A 16,373-nucleotide genomic window follows, 5' to 3' on the forward strand; every position below is an offset into this window, starting at 1 on the left:
TGATCAGAAAAACTAAGTTACAAGTTCTAAATTGTCTATAAGCCATATGTAGTCAACAGAATAGTGACACTGGTTATAAAAATTGCCTGTAAAAGCTTCTATGAATAAAAATTGGATATGGGAAGAAGAAATTAAATTAGAAAAGGGCTTACTTGTCGGGATTTTCTTTGGGTGCTGGAAATGACTGGGGATTCACATGAGCCAGTGTAATAAATTCATTCTTCTCCAAGCTTCCAACCAGGATTCGGATTTTTGATTCCACCAAGCCCACCCTGAACAAATGTCACTTAGTATTAACAAAAAGTTTTGGTTAACTTAAAAATAAATTTTAAAATGCACATACCAGGGCATTTCAACTGGCTGAACTCCCACAAATAAAACCAGAAGCCTTATGTTCTACCCAAAATTGCCAAACAACAGGGAAAAAAGAGCCAAGAAACACTCCATTCACACCAGCAAGGTTGCAAAAGTTCTCCCCACAGAAATTTTAAGAAAAACAAGCTTTAAGTGCAATTTGAATATACAATTAAGAAATGATGCATGGATCTCTATAAAGCAAACAAAAAATTAAGTTGCATATGGATCCCGATTTCTATGCTTTCACTACACACAGTAAAGCAGCTCCATCTGTGAACAAATCAAACCAAACTAGAAGTTTTAAGGACTTCCTCCCATTTCCTACTGTGTTCAGTGGCTACGTGATTCATTCTGAAGTTTGCTTTTTCTGTAGTCTATTCTTATACTCACCATTCTAGGCGTTGTTTTTCTGTTGGTGCACTTGCTAGAAGTACAATATAATGCCTTTGAAGATAAAGACAACATGCTATTTATTTTATTTACATGCTTTGTGCTGGATATTAGACCATAAAGTAATAAGCTTCCTTACAATTATAGATCCACATCAATTTAGCAAGGGGCACTACAATCTCAATATGCACATAAAATCATATATGCTAAATTCTACTTTTCTAACTACTAGTGAGTTTAATTCTTCTGAAAAAGGCAGTGACTTTATGAATAATTACCAAAAAGCAGCTTAATTCAAGAAGTATAAATAAGCATTAATAGTTTTGCTCAATGACACCGACTGAGTGCTCTGCCTATAAAATTAAAGACTTGCTCACTAAAATATAATCTACTTAAAACAAAAATGTTTCAATAGAATCAAAACATCATGGCTTTAGACACAAAAATTTATCACTAAATACACATACTACAACAGTAACTTCAAAAACAGTATCGAACACATCATGCTTTTAAATTCAAATTAAATAGTAGTGAAAATTAAACTAAATACTACAGTTAGGCCCTGTGATTTTTTTCCCAATTAACAGTATACGTTTCTATAATCAAAAAAGAAAAAAAAGATCACTAACATGACAGCAACAAAGAAATCCGATTTTTATCCAAAACTCAATCCCATTCATATTAGACAAAAGCCAAGTTTTCACTTCAGAAAATAGCATCATGATCAAATAAATATTGAAGTCTTTTTAAAACAAACTATTTACAACTCAAATATAACTACTATGATTCAGTTTTCTAAGACTCAAAAAGTTCAATCCAATATACTCTTCTACAGTACCCAGTGCTGGGAGCCAAATTTCACACCAGAATCTCTACAGCAAAAAGCAAACTGACGTCATCTAGTATTGATACTAGTTTCAAAAGTAGCAGTATAACCAAAATTTTAAAATTATTTTACTCTTTGAAAAGTCTAAAACCTTCCTAATACTTTCTAACACATTTTATAAGTGTAGTTTCTAACCAAGAGCAAAAATCTGACCTAGACCCAGAGGAAAACTACCAAACCTATCTAAAAAAATGTATTTGAAAAATGGTTTCAATTCTTCACAGCTATATAATCCTAGGCAATTCTAAGTCTTGTGTACATCATCTGTAAAATGGGATAATAGTAAACATTCTACTGGCAGAGGTATGTAAAGCTCAATGGAGTTAACTTGAAGTCTATAAACTTAAGGAAACAGAGATAGATATATAAAAAACAAGGAATATAGGGCTATGTGAATATGCAGTCCAAACCCCTACAAACCAATACTTCCTTTACCAGTTTAATTTGCTCAGCATTATTTGGAAAATGTCAAATAAATGAGCAAGCACAGATGGCCCAAATAAGTCAACAAAAGTCATATAAAAGCATTAAAAATTCATATATTTTATGTATAGAAAAATCCATACTCGGAGTTCCAAATGCTCTTAAATCAAAATCCTAACAAGCTCAGTAACCTGATTTCTAGGTCCCTAAAATATTAAAAATGGCTAACTGGTTTAAAAAAAAAAAAAAAAGGTAAAGAACATGCAGAAAGAGTTCTCTCACAAAAGCACAGCAACTTATAACAGGAGACAATGAAGCACAGAAATCAGGCACGTACACAAAAACACAAAGCTGTCTGGGTTCATCTAAGGGCAGAGACAAAACTCCCGCAGTCTCTAAATCACTCTTACAACACATTATTAAAATGGAAATTCTTAATAACCATCTTCGTCTTCAACAAAACCTTAAATGATACACAACGTTCTTTATTTATAAGGAGAAAATATACAATCCATTTGGACACAGTTTTGTTGGCAATTCAAAGTTCTGAATCCTAGAGTTCAACATTACTTCTTACTGAAATCCAAAAGGGAAAGAGTACCTACTCTGTACATATCTTACACACAAATGCACATATTCACATACAGGTAGAAATGTTAATTCTAACAAGTATTTACGCTGAAGTTAAATGTCCTTTACTCAGCCACATTTAAACAAATTTGAATTGAGAGATATAAAATGCAATAGTTAAGTTTAATAAAAAATAACCTGCAAATATTTTGAGTCATTAGGAATTCATTTACAAAACAAAATTCCAACTGCATTCTCTAAATATCTCTATTTTTAATTTTTAAAACCAGGACTGGTACTCAATTCTTAAGGTCCCAATCAGACCACAGAAACCTAGTGTACATGTACATCTAAATTAGACTACATTTTGTTGATGTATCAAAAAACGATCCCCTATTTTACAAGTGCCATGTTTAAACTGTCATGTTTATGATGCTCAAATGCCTCCATGCGAGACTTTGAAATCTTAATGCAATTGCCATTACCTTTTCCTCAAATTAAAAAAAATTTAGTTTCCAATAAAAATAGTTTAAAATACAGTTAAAAGTAAATTTAACTATAAAAATGTCTCCCAAAATAATTAGTATTTATGCAAAGTGCCCTAAAAACAATTAATTTAGTTACTGTATTACCTAACTGCTATTTGCAAAACAAATTCTCTAAGCGAATCTCTTGAAGACCATTTCATCTCACCTGGGAAGATCATAACTCATAACTCAGATATGTACAATAAAAAGCTGGCACATCTTAGTCAAAAATGTTTGTAAGTCTCTATATATGTAATTCAAGACCAAGATTTAGTTTCCTGTTTTTAACTTTTTTAACAAATTTAAGGTTACTATATATACACATGAAATTATAAAATCATCTTGCACCTTAGAGAATACATTGGTCTTCCTAATACTTTTCCTTTATTCCTAGTGAAATCTAACACCTGAAGTAAGTATTCACATTTCCTAATGTTAGTGATTTACTGCTAGTTACTTGTTAACTCCAATTGTCTCAGAGGCGGCATTTAAAAAACTGTTTTCTTACAACTCCAAAAATTTCACAAAACAATGTTACCCCTTTTTGTTAAGGAACACTGACATGTCTTTCTGGAAGATGATTAGTTTGCCTTTTAAGACAAATGAGATTTTTCTCCGTGGTTCTGGCTCCTTCCAAGAATGTCAGGTATATTTCACATGATTTAAAATCCTACACATGTCAACAGGCAGTATTTCATGATATGCCTCAAATAAGATTGAATCAACTCTGACTTATGGGAAGACTAAACATATCCATTTGGTTGTACAGTCAATCTCTGGGGTATGTTACATGAGGATGTCTTTAAAAATTCAAATCTGTGAATACCTCCAAAATCCTAATGATAGTCATCACTTTATCTTAGACGCAAATTTCTGGAGAACAATTAAAAAGATAAATAGAATTTGGTATGGATAAAAATAGCCCACTGTCATATTTCAAAAGTTTCCACAAGACACTCAGCAGAAATGTAAATTTTCCTGATGTAATTTCCTATATTTGTTGCTGCTTCCTTTTTTATAACCTAAAAAAATTTGATTGTTTCACAAAAACTTCAGTGAAGATTAGGAACATATCTTTTAATCAGTCAAAGAACTTATAGGTACTATCCAGCAAGGACTGAAGCATAGTTTAAAACGTTTAAAAGAAACAGCAAGCAAGTTTTAGAAAAAGCACCAAAGTTCTAATAATGTGAATTTGAATAAAATGACATTGTTAAGGTTTGTTCAATGTAAACATTAATCTTTCTTAAAGTGAAAGAAGCCCCATCACAGTCCTATAAGAAAGTGAACAGAACAAAGTTTGAATCTAGTTTCATCATTGATTCCAGGAATTAAGGGGTACTAATACTTTCCTGTAAAACCAATTCCTTTATTATTCTCCTTACATGTAACTATGTCTCTTGTGTATCAAGTTTTAAAAGTATCTATATACATGTTTATTAGTGTAAATGTTCCAAGGTACTTCCTCTACATTGGTTAAAATAAAAACAAAGAAAAATTATATGTCAAACAGAAATCACAATTTATGGGGGAAGTTGTAATAAAATAAGAGTATTTAATGGTTATGCTACTTTAACGTTTACTGACAACACAGTGCTTCCTTACTGGCTCGTTACTGCTTTCTCATGCAAAAGATACAGAAACAAAACACAGAGACATCATGGAGGTCATCATTCTTGCTTTTAATTGGGGAATAGCATAAAGCAATCCTGCTTAGATTATTACAAAACACAATCCAACACAAGATCAAATGGTAAGAAAAGTTTCAAGCATTAAAAAAAAAAAATTGTTAAGTGGGACTTTGGCACATTTTCAGCCCAGGGCAAATAAAAGTGCAAGCCTGTGGTTTGTCTGTTTTTTTTTTTTAAATAAGATTATAACTTACATTTTTCACCAAAACTAACACAATTAATGAAGCTTTTAACCTGTACTAAGGCATTAAACCATTAATTAAAATTATTAACACCCACTTAGATTCATGAAAGATAGTTGCAGAAATATTTGAAGGGGCTTTATTAACACTGGGGGAAAATGGCAGGCCAATAATGTGCTGTAACTATTGAAAACATTTAATTAGCTATATATTGACATTTTATTAGCTTTGTCTTTGTTTTAAAGATTCTTAGTGATTAACGAGTTTCCAGAATTAGATGAAAATACTGTTATCTTAGTAGAGAATTATTAACTACAGATTTTCAGGATGCATCCACTTGCCACTACACAGATGTACTGTTTTTGTCATGACTGAGGTATGCCTACGGAACTGATGTTGCTACAAACGTAGCAGGAGTTCAGTTAAATGGAGCAGAAAAATCAAAGGGGCTTCACATTCATTACCTCAACCAAAAAAATCTAAGGAGTTCACTAAAAACAGTATGTCCTTGTGACAGGAAAGAAAATTCTACAGATGTTTAAAGGAAAATCCAAAACATTAATCCAGCAAGAAAGGTCTTATGTGCTACCATTAAACCATTACTTAAGAGAGCAACATGTCCGACATGCCTTAAAATACATACTTGTACTTTTGAAAGAAGTTTGGAGCTTCAAAAAGTTTGGACCACTCTGCCTTACTCAGCAAAATTTCATCTGTGATAGCAAGACCTAAATTAAAAACATATTAAAATGTTTGCATACTTCAGTCTATAATCTAGAATTTTAAATAATCTTAATCATACTACATGCACTCACTATAATCCTAAAACCAGAATTATAACATATATAGTTTTAGCTTATGATTTTAGAGCATATTCTTATATACATACATACTTTTTTTAAAAAGCTGGAAGATTTTTTCAGAACCAGGTTTCTGGTAAAGTACGATTATTCTAAAATGCCATGCTCATAGAATGACCTTCTTTCTTAAACACTCCAGTTACTCAAGAAGGAAAAATTTCCAATATACTTTGTTTCTTGTCTTTCTAAAAACAAGTTTCCCTGTTGTTTCTAAAGGGATAGAAGCATCTTCCCTTGATGGGCCTCTTTAAAGATGAAACTAAAGCATAAAATACTCAGGAATTTTAAATGTCTAAATTTAAAGCTAGTAGTCAAACAGCTGATTCTATTTCCTTTACTGTTTTCAGTCAAACCACTGTTTTCAGTCAAACTAATCTTGTTTGAGTTATTTCTCTCAAAGACTATTTGGTAGTAGCTATATCTTCAAATTAACAGCACAAGTAGCGTTCAAAAGTTAAAAGGTTCCTCCAAAATAATGGAATGTAATTGGGTGGTTTGGCCCCATTGCTGCTCAAAGTTCTTTCCCAGGAGTACGCAGCCTGCTAAACACCTCTCATTTCAACCAGTGTAGACAAACTGTTATCATTTATAATTTTACAAGGCAATAGTATGGAACTAAACCAGCCTACTGGTTTTTTTTTTTTTTTTCTTGAGACGGAGTCTCGCTCTGTCACCCAGGCTGGAGTGCAGTGGCACGATCTCAGCTCACTGCAAGCTCCGCCTCCCGGGTTCACGCCATTCTCCTGCCTCAGCCTCCTGAGTAGCTGGGACTACAGGCGCCCGCCACCGCGCCCGGCTAATTTTTTTTTTTGTATTTTTAGTAGAGACAGGGTTTCACCGTGGTCTCGATCTGCTGACCTTGTGATCTGCCCGCCTCGGCCTCCCAAAGTGCTGGGATTACAGGCGTGAGCCACCACGCCCGGCCTGCCTACTGGTTTTAACTGTTGGTTAATCTTCCAACTTGTTATAAAACATAAATTGGCTAAAAGGAATTTTTTGCAGTTCTCAAATATATACTGCAATAAATGAACACCAAAATCCACTTCAGTGAATCTCTCAATATAAGTTGCACAGTTGACTACCGGGTCTACAATGGTATGTAAATCCTTCGTGTATAAATCAGAGCATAAGGATAAACACTTACCTTGTTTAAACTCCTCAACCATGACCATCCGTGTTGAAACGGACACATTGTACGTGGAGTTCTGTTGTGGGTATGCTGGTGTAATTATAGGCATAAGATGGTACCTATCACTGGGGTTTACCTACATACAACAACAGCCAATCAGTTTCTTCAAGTACATATGCAACAGATACTTGGGCTTTTTACCCCTTGTTAAACTGAACCAATGATTATATTTTTTATTTCATTCACAGCTGGAGTTGAGAAAGAAAAACCATGTAGAGAGACATTGTTTTTATAGGAATTTTTATAGAATCAAAGATTGCATCTAAACTAATGATCTGTTTCAATTTGGATTTTGGCAACCTTACTAGAAAGTGTGCCTGGCTGAACAACAACAAAAAAGTTCTGCTTGGGAATCTACTGATGTTTAGTTTTTCTTTATTCAACAACAGAAATGGGGATGCACATACAATTACCTTTAGAGACATGTCATGCTACAATATGTTTTGTAAAGCTAATTTTCAACAAGATAGAAACCTAAGTTCTTACTATACCCTTAAACTATTAAGGAGTTCAAGCTTATTAACACACGGTGAAACTACATTATCCATGTTGAAATGTTAGGAGATAATGAAATGCTATACTGTTAATTTTAAATCTGTATATCAGGTAAGTGGCACATTTCCACAAAGGAAGTTGTAAATTCACATCCTCTAAAAGTAAATGCCTTGAGGCATTGGAAAACCTAAAAATGCACAGCTTGATGTAATTCAACAGAATTTAAAATTTTTGATATCGCAGTAAGATAAATTAGAAAAATAGGATTTCATAAACTTAGGAAATCTTATTCAAACCTAAATTTCTTTTATCAGTTTATAAAGTGCATGTTGTTAACATTTAAAATGAGTAAGCGGTAAATGTTGTAACTTCCCAAGAAACAGAATGGAAGGTCTTCTTTAGCCCAACCATGTTTTTATAATCTCTAAAATAATCTAAACCAATTTTTTTTTTTACAATTACATCATGGTAATTTAAAGTGAGACTGCTTAGAAGTTATATGCCACATGTAAACATTAAGTAACAGCTTTCCTATAACAACCCAACTTTAGCAAAATACTTAGATAAAATAAAAAAATACAGGGATTTTTAGTATCCTTTTATTTTTTTAAAAGCACAAATGCCCACACAACTTTGACTTACAAAGTAGTTCTATATAGAATAAATTAAAATGTTAGTAAAATCTGTATTAAAAACTATGTACAATTAAATGTGGTTTACAGGGTACATAATTATGCTTCTCACATCAATTATAGTTGAGGACAATTATAGTTGAGGTTATCTAAAAGAAAGTGTAATACGGACATGACCACTCATAAGTAAAAGGCTGGAAGTCTCCCTGGAGTTTATGCAGATGATTTTTACTTGTTATTGCACAGTGTGAATTGGTAGGGGAAAAAATAATACACTAACCCTTGGGTCCCATACAGGCAAATTAAGATTGCATTCTTCAGGCTGTTTCAATAGCACTGGATTTGGCCATTCCCTGTTTAAAAAGATTGTAGCACTTGATAAGACTATTGGATATTACCATCTAAACGTATTTTGTTAAACATACAGCATTTGTGAATGTGATCCTTCTTCATTCTGCCTTCTTGGTACATACGTTTTATTCCTTTCTGATGACATTAGACTACTCAAAAATCTTTTTCTCCTAACTATGAAATGAACTTAAATCATTTGGTAGTGTTCTCAGACTGAAACAAAATACATTCTCTGCCACTCAAAGAACGTTAGAGGACTATTTAAATAAAGAAGTACCATCCCAAGATAATGATGTGTCCACTTCAACTTTGAACAGAATAAATCTCCACTGAAAGACAAAATTCCTGCCTTTATACTAGTTCTATCTAAAGTCATCTGATAATTTTAAAAGTTACTTCTGATCATAACATAGGAGTATGAATAATTATGAAAATTAATTAGGATTCATGACTTAAAAGTCTTAAGACAAGTATAGAAGTAAAACTTGGTGGCATAAACACATTTTCATATGTGTTCCATATACTAGCTACTTTGGTCCCGTATGAAAGAAGTAAAAACTGGAGAACACCTGCCATTCTTAACATCAAGGTTAGCTTCTTAAAAACATTATTTGCTTATATATGTGTAGCATTAAGAGAACTTCTGACATTCTTTAATCTTATCACACCTGGTTATAAGTGCTACTAAATCCCCAAACAGCCAGAATGTGTACTGAAAAGTGTGGCATGGTTCTAAATTTTTTAAATTTTTCCTCCAGTTGAACACAGTTCTAAATTGTCTCAAATAACTCTAATTTTTATAAAACTACTAGAAAAGAACATCTCTTTTGCAGAGGGAGGAGCAGGAGTTCATAAGAACAGGAATGGACGATTTATCTTAATTTGATTAAAAACCAAGAACCCTCACCTATTGGGCCAAGGCAATTAATATAAAATGGCAGTAATCTTTTATCCTACTTTTTCTTAAATCATAGTTGACAAATGTGGAAATGAAATGAAGAAACTTAAAAAAAAGAAAAAAAAAACTCTCCTGGGTTAATGACTAATCTCAAATTCCTTTTTGTCCTGAAGCACTTAATGTTAATTTATTCTTTAAAAGCTTCTTATGAAAATTCGTATCTTTAATATTAGGCCAAAATAAATGCTGAAAGCAAAAAGAAAAGAAACAATCACAAGAAACCAATGGCCTATACTGACAGAGGATTCAAAGAGTGCAAGAGGTGGTGTGTACAACTTTTATCCAAAAGTATAGTAACCGATTTCCCAACCTATCAATACATTGGATCTTAGCTGCTAAAATTCAGAGTTTATTCAGGGGTAAGTTTATGCAAGGAAGTACAAATAGAATCTGCCTTACTATCCTGGCCAAACTAGGGAAAAGAAATAGAGTTTCAGTTTGCCATTTTAAATACAATGTGATCTCCAAGGCTGCCTACATGACTACATCATGAACTAAAATTTGAATCTGAAACCAGCTGCAGAAATGTCATAGAAATAAGACTAAACTTCAGTGTCTACAATCAATTTTATTTTAATATAATCTAAACACATACCATTTAGAAAATACCAAGAAAAATTTATGTACAAGAGTTGATGCTATTGCATTTGGATAAAGCTGGCAAGTTCTTGCTACTAGCATAGCCCAGGAAACACCACCGAGGAAACCTAATATATTGGAATAGATGTTGTGGCCTGTTGATAAGGGAAAAGCAAAAAGATAAGTTAGTGTTGAACAAAAGCTTGAACATTTCTAATAAGCCAGCCAACAAATTCTGAACTCACGTTTGGCCCATAGTTTGATAGCTCTCAGAGTTAACCTGAAGTTGTCAATGTTTGGTACTAGATGTAAAATTTCATCGGTTACCCTGCAACCTAATTAATAGGGGTAAAAAAAACAAAAAAACAAAAACAAAAAAAAACAGAACATTAAATCATCAAAAGTTTAATGGTAATGCTTCCAAATTTTCTGAGATTGAAGTTAAAAGTAAACATAAATTTTCATTTGGTAGAACCAGTAAAGCTAATTCAATTAAGAGGGGAAAAAAAAAAATCTAAAGCATTTATCTCCTATCATAAGCACTGACCAAAGAAACCAAAGTAAATTGTAACCTGCCTAATTTTGAATTTTAGACTCACAATTAAAACTTTCCACATATACTGAGGAAGACTTAATCCACTCAAGTTTCCAAGAATTGCTCTTCAAGAGCACAGTAACAAGCTATGCTAATATAAAATTGTACCAAAGTAGTCTTTCTGATCTCAGCAATGCTGAAAGCATTACTAAAGAATAACAGGATCAAAATTAATAAGGGTTAGGCCATGAAACCTAAATCACTAGCAACAGAGTACAAAAGCCAGATGGTCTTTTCAAGTGTCCTGAGTACCACTAATGACAGAAGAAATACAGTATAAAATACTCTAAGAGTGAAATAAACTACTACATACTCTTTCTGTAGTTTATTAGGCAAAGTACATTTTATTTAACTCACTACTGTTAACAATATAGCTATAAAAAGCTTCAATACAAAACTTGTGTAAAAATAACTAATATCTGACAAAAACTGAAGTACACAAAAGGAAGTAGGCTTTCTCATACCGTTAAGACTTCTTATACATCTGATATCTAAATTTTTAAGCAGACTGTCATCTCGTAGATCCAAATCTTCTGGAATTGTCTGCAGTGCTAATCTTGCAAACAAAATATCAATCTGAAACACAAACAAAACAACAATCCATATCTGTCAAACTACTTTTAAGGCATTTCTATTAAGAAAAAAAAAAAATCACAGCACTCTGGGAGGCTGAGGCAGGTGCAACACTTGAGCAAGACCAGCCTGGGCAACATGGTGAAACCCCGCCTCTATAAAAAAAAATACAAAAAAATTAGCCAGGAGTGGTGGCACGCACCTGTGGTCCCAGCTATGTGGGAGGCTGAGGCAGAAAAATCATTTGAGCCTGGGAGGCGGAGGTTGCAGTGAGTCAAAACTGTCCCACTGCACTCCAGCCTGGGTGACAGGAGTAAAACCCTGACTCAAAACAGCAAAACAAAAAACCTAATTATCCTTAAAGCCAGGATCTTTTCATTATCTATGAACATGACAATGTCCCTCCAAAAGTCCAAACTATATTATTTCATACCATAGGTATTTTAACCAGATAATTTTAAAACATGGGCCGGGCGCGGTGGCTCAAGCCTGTAATCCCAGCACTTTGGGAGGCCGAGACGGGCGGATCACAAGGTCAGGAGATCGAGACCATCCTGGCTAACACGGTGAAACCCCATCTCTACTAAAAACACAAAAACTACCTGGGCGGGTGGTGGGCACCTGTAGTCCCAGCTACTCGGGAGGCTGAGGCAGGAGAATGGCGTAAACCCAGGAGGCGGAGCTTGCAGTGAGCTGAGATCCAGCCACTGCACTCCAGTCCAGGCGACAGAGCGAGACTCTGCCTCAAAAAAAAAAAAAAAGAAAAAATGGCAATATAGGCTGGGGATGGTGGCTACCGCCTGTAGTCCCAGCACTTTGGGAGGCCAAGGCAGGAAGACTGCTTGAGGCTACAAGTTCGAAATCAACCTGGACAATATAGCGAGTCCCCATCTCTACAAAAAAATTTAAAAATTAGCCAGGCACGGTGACAAGTGTCTGTAGTCCCACCTACTTGGGGGGCTGAGGTAGGAGGATCCCTTGAGCCCAGGTTGAGGCTACAGTGAACTGTGATTGCAACACTGCCTCTAGCCTGCCTAAAGGGAGACCCTGTCTCAGGCAAAAAAAAAAAAAAAGGCAGTATTTTTAAAACAGAAACGGAAATGTACAAATACCTAGTCGTGAGTTTAATCACAATTATTAAGGTTGTTAAATCCATCTACTAGGTATACTAAGTCTACTAAATACATATACTGAATTAAAGTTATCTGTTTAGTTCTTCATCTATATGAATTATAAATTGAATACATACTAAAAAGCACCCAAATTTAGGCAAATAGCCTTATAGTTAGGCAAATAGCCTTATAGTTAGCCAAAAATACTTCTCAGTAAGGGGAGATCTCATTATACATGAGAACTTAAAAGTATTCAAATATAAGGCAAGCATCCTTATATTTAGCCAAAAGTAACTCTCAATAAAGAGATCCCATTGTATCTGAGAACTTCTGTGTCTGTAATACTACAGTATGTTTTTCCAGTTGAGTTTTAAGTAAAACAAAAACACTGGGGAAAGTACAGTCTAAAACAACCAGAGTTAAGGCTAATTTTGAAGACATAGAATTCAGCTGACAAAATTGTTTCTTTTCTAAAGGAAAGGTAAGAGTGCAAAGAAACAGCACAGATTTGGTAGTTATCCCTGAGGGTATGATTTCACGGTTCCAAAAATGCGGATACTGCTGTAAACAAGCCTTTTATAAGATCACTTTTTTTTTTTTTTGGAGACAGAGTCTTGCTCTGTCACCCAGGCTGGAGCACAGTGGCAGGATCCTGGCTCATTACAACCTCCACTTCCCGGGTTCAAGTGAGTCTCCTGCCTCAGTCTCCTGAGTAGCTGGGACTACAGGCGCACGCCACCATGCCCGGCTACTTTTTTCTATTTTTAGTAGAGATGGGTTTTCACCGTGTTGGCCAGGATGGTCTCGATCTCCTGACCTCGTGATCCTTCCACCTCAACCTCCCAAAGTGCTGGGATTACAGGCATAAGCCACTGTGCCCAGCTATTAGATCATTTTTTAAAAAGCAGTATTTTAGGAGCACATTTTAAAATATCATTTAAACACACCTACAGAAAAAAAAAATTGTACTGTTACACAAATAAGTACCTGTGGTCTAGGATAAACTGCCCAATGAAAAAGAACAGATTTCAAAGTCTAGTATCTCCCCCAATTTGGACAGAAATAAAGATTATAGGCTCATAAAACTAGATAACTGAAAAAACAACTCAGTAATAATACTAACACATTTTTTAAAGGATGGAATTACTTCAAAAAATACTGAAATGTGAAAATGATTACTAAATTTCCTAAAATTATGTTCCTAAAATACTATTTTTTAATATAGCATGTATAATAGAAAACTAACACATTAAATGCTTTAAGTAGCCATCTAACTTTCCATCTTGATCCTGTAACGTTTACAAAGTTAGGTCAGGTCTCCTCCCAAAAAAATGTTCTTTTTGTCAGTAATATTCTTTTTTTTTTTTTTTTTTTTTTTTTTGAGACGGAGTCTCGCTCTGTCGCCCAGGCTGGAGTGCAGTGGCCGGATCTCAGCTCACTGCAAGCTCCGCCTCCCGGGTTCACGCCATTCTCCTGCCTCAGCCTCCGGAGCAGCTGGGACTACAGGCGCCCACCACCACGCCCGGCTAGTTTTTTGTATTTTTTAGTAGAGACGGGGTTTCACTGTGTTAGCCAGGATGGTCTCGATCTCCTGACCTCGTGATCCGCCCGTCTCGGCCTCCCAAAGTGCTGGGATTACAGGCTTGAGCCACCGCGCCCGGCCAGTAATATTCTTTTAAGGAAAATGAAGCATCACCTTATACTTTATATTACAGATTATTTTTACATTTACTTAAAACACTGACAGTAAATCAAAACTACATGAACTTGATAATCTCTTACCAAATTTAACATTTTATGTCTACTTATTAAGGTCAGTCACTTGACTTTTCATAAAATACAGAGTTGAGCATCTTACGCAGCAACTTTAGATGCAGCCATTTTTTTTGCAAAATAGCACAACAGTGATTTATCTTTTTTATTTTTTAAAGAGATGAAGTCTTGCTATGTTGCCCAGGCTAGATTTAAGGGCTCAAGAGATCCTCCTGTAGCAGCTTCCTGATAGGTGCACATCACTGTGCCCAGCTTCAATAAATTATTTCTCTTACAGTTTTCAAAATGTTACAATCTTCACTTTATTATCTGTGACTTTCCAGTACTATTCGGTACAGCAAAAGTAATGAATTACTAAAGTTGCTTCACTGTCAACTTTATTCTCATCACTTTAATTATACACACCAAAAGCAGCAAGAAGAAATGAACATCATCTCAAGAATTTGAGTCTATAAATCCTCCCCTATTGGAAAACATTTCAGCACTGACACTTTCCTCCCAATTTTTAAATTAAGTCAAAGCAAAGTGTTACTTGCAAAAATACATTATGCTACTGCCTTAATCAGACTAAAAGCACACAAAACTGGCATATGGAAAAGCTACCAAAAAAACTTTTTTGTAATAGCATTTCAATCTTAAGGTTTCACTACTTCTGTTTTAGCTCCAAATTTCACTTCGTATTTTTAAAAAGACTTAAAATAATACATTCTACAAAGAACAGGCAGTCACTTCCATTTAAAAGCCTTAATTGTTAATATCAACCAACTACTAATTGTAAACTTTAAAATAAACCAAGTTTTTAACCTGTATCAATCACAATCAGTGACAGCACATAGCAAGAACTGTCAATTTGAACTATACCTTACCTCTATCCCATCAAAACAGAGTTTAATAACTGGTACGAATGCCTCTTCAACAGCCTATAAGAAAAGTAAACAAGTTTAGGGTCTCTGAAACTACACTGTAGGCCTCTACTAGTTTTAGTACGTTAGCAAAACACCTGACACAAAAATAGCTAGCTTTAAGGCTGAGCTCTTGAATCGGACAAATCAGATCAGAAATCAAGGTTCAAACATTTGATTTCACCCACTCATCAGATGTATGACTGCAGCCAGATTATTTCATATTTATTTTGTCTGTCTCAATTTCCTAATCTGTAAATGAGTTTGTAATTTTACACTTGCTGTAAAGAATAAAACACAAACACATATGCCAAGTGCTTAGAAGGGTTTGGTAAACTGCAAGAACTCAATAAATGATGGCTATATCATAAAATTCACTCAACTCACTAAATGAAAGTTCATAACTCCTCCCATTACACCCCGAACATTTACGCACTCTTAAATCTTTTACTTCTTCCTGTAATTTCAACTTATCATAGAATGAGGTGAAAAAGTCACTTCGATCAACATGTCTTGGTGCAACACACAACGCATCAATATCAGCACCTAAAAAAAATTAAGCCCATCAACCACTAATTAATATTACAAGAAAATTATTTTGCATCCTATCATGGTAGTATTTGATGTTGAGAATCTGTTTAACATATTGGTGAGCTTCTAGAAACTTACTAAAAATTACCAGTCAATGGAGGACAAACATGATTTTAATTGATGGGGTGTATTTTGATCCTGCAGCATCCTCTATTTATAGTGGCCCAGATAAACTGGGAGCCCAAAGAAAGACGGCTAGCAAGTACTTTCATGGAGAGGGAATTATTCAAACATACACCCAACATCTTGATGTCATTAGTCAAAGCCATGTTCATTGGTTAAACAAAAAAATAGTTTTCCTCTATGTACTACGTGTTTGGTGCTTATAGGCTCTCTACCAGGCCCCTAAATGGGACCTACAAAATAAACTTCAAGCAGAAGAATCCAAAGACGTAGACAATGGTAACATATTTGTCATTAATTCAGTGCTTGATAAGGGGCCAGCACTGAGTACATAGGCAGAATTTTAAAAAGGAGAATTAAAATCAACTAATTGGGGTCACAAAAGGGAGAGATTAATGTGGAATCAGGTCAACAGTCATTTTCCTAAAAGCCAAGATGTTGAGGTATGACTCTGAAAGCTATTTATTGTAATAGAATATTCAAGAACAGGAAGAAGGTTGTACAGCACACAGGATATATCAAAAGTAATGTACTAATGGGACAGAGTGATGGGAGATGGAGAAAGGGAATGATACTAGAAAACAGACAACACTAACCTGGCAGATACAGTTCAT

General features: G+C 34.5%; 1 protein-coding gene across 6 annotated transcripts in view; it reads right to left on the minus strand.

Moving 5' to 3' along the window:
- Nucleotides 1–16,373, minus strand: part of PAPOLA (poly(A) polymerase alpha) — a 66,369-nt gene that overhangs the window by 23,811 nt on the left and 26,185 nt on the right. For all 6 annotated transcript variants that reach the window (XM_033191408.1, XM_033191411.1, XM_033191409.1 and 3 more), the window contains 10 exons: nt 15,482–15,591; nt 15,010–15,063; nt 11,150–11,261; nt 10,336–10,425; nt 10,107–10,245; nt 8,483–8,555; nt 7,031–7,151; nt 5,670–5,754; nt 748–801; nt 153–272 (listed from right to left, as the gene is read on the minus strand). In XM_033191408.1, the coding sequence (XP_033047299.1) occupies nt 153–272; nt 748–801; nt 5,670–5,754; nt 7,031–7,151; nt 8,483–8,555; nt 10,107–10,245; nt 10,336–10,425; nt 11,150–11,261; nt 15,010–15,063; nt 15,482–15,591 (958 nt within the window). The remainder of the gene's footprint in view (nt 1–152; nt 273–747; nt 802–5,669; nt 5,755–7,030; nt 7,152–8,482; nt 8,556–10,106; nt 10,246–10,335; nt 10,426–11,149; nt 11,262–15,009; nt 15,064–15,481; nt 15,592–16,373) is intronic.

The sequence above is a fragment of the Trachypithecus francoisi genome, unplaced genomic scaffold (genome assembly GCF_009764315.1).
Source record: "Trachypithecus francoisi isolate TF-2019V2 unplaced genomic scaffold, Tfra_2.0 Lachesis_group3, whole genome shotgun sequence".
Classification (NCBI taxonomy): Eukaryota; Metazoa; Chordata; class Mammalia; order Primates; family Cercopithecidae; genus Trachypithecus; species Trachypithecus francoisi.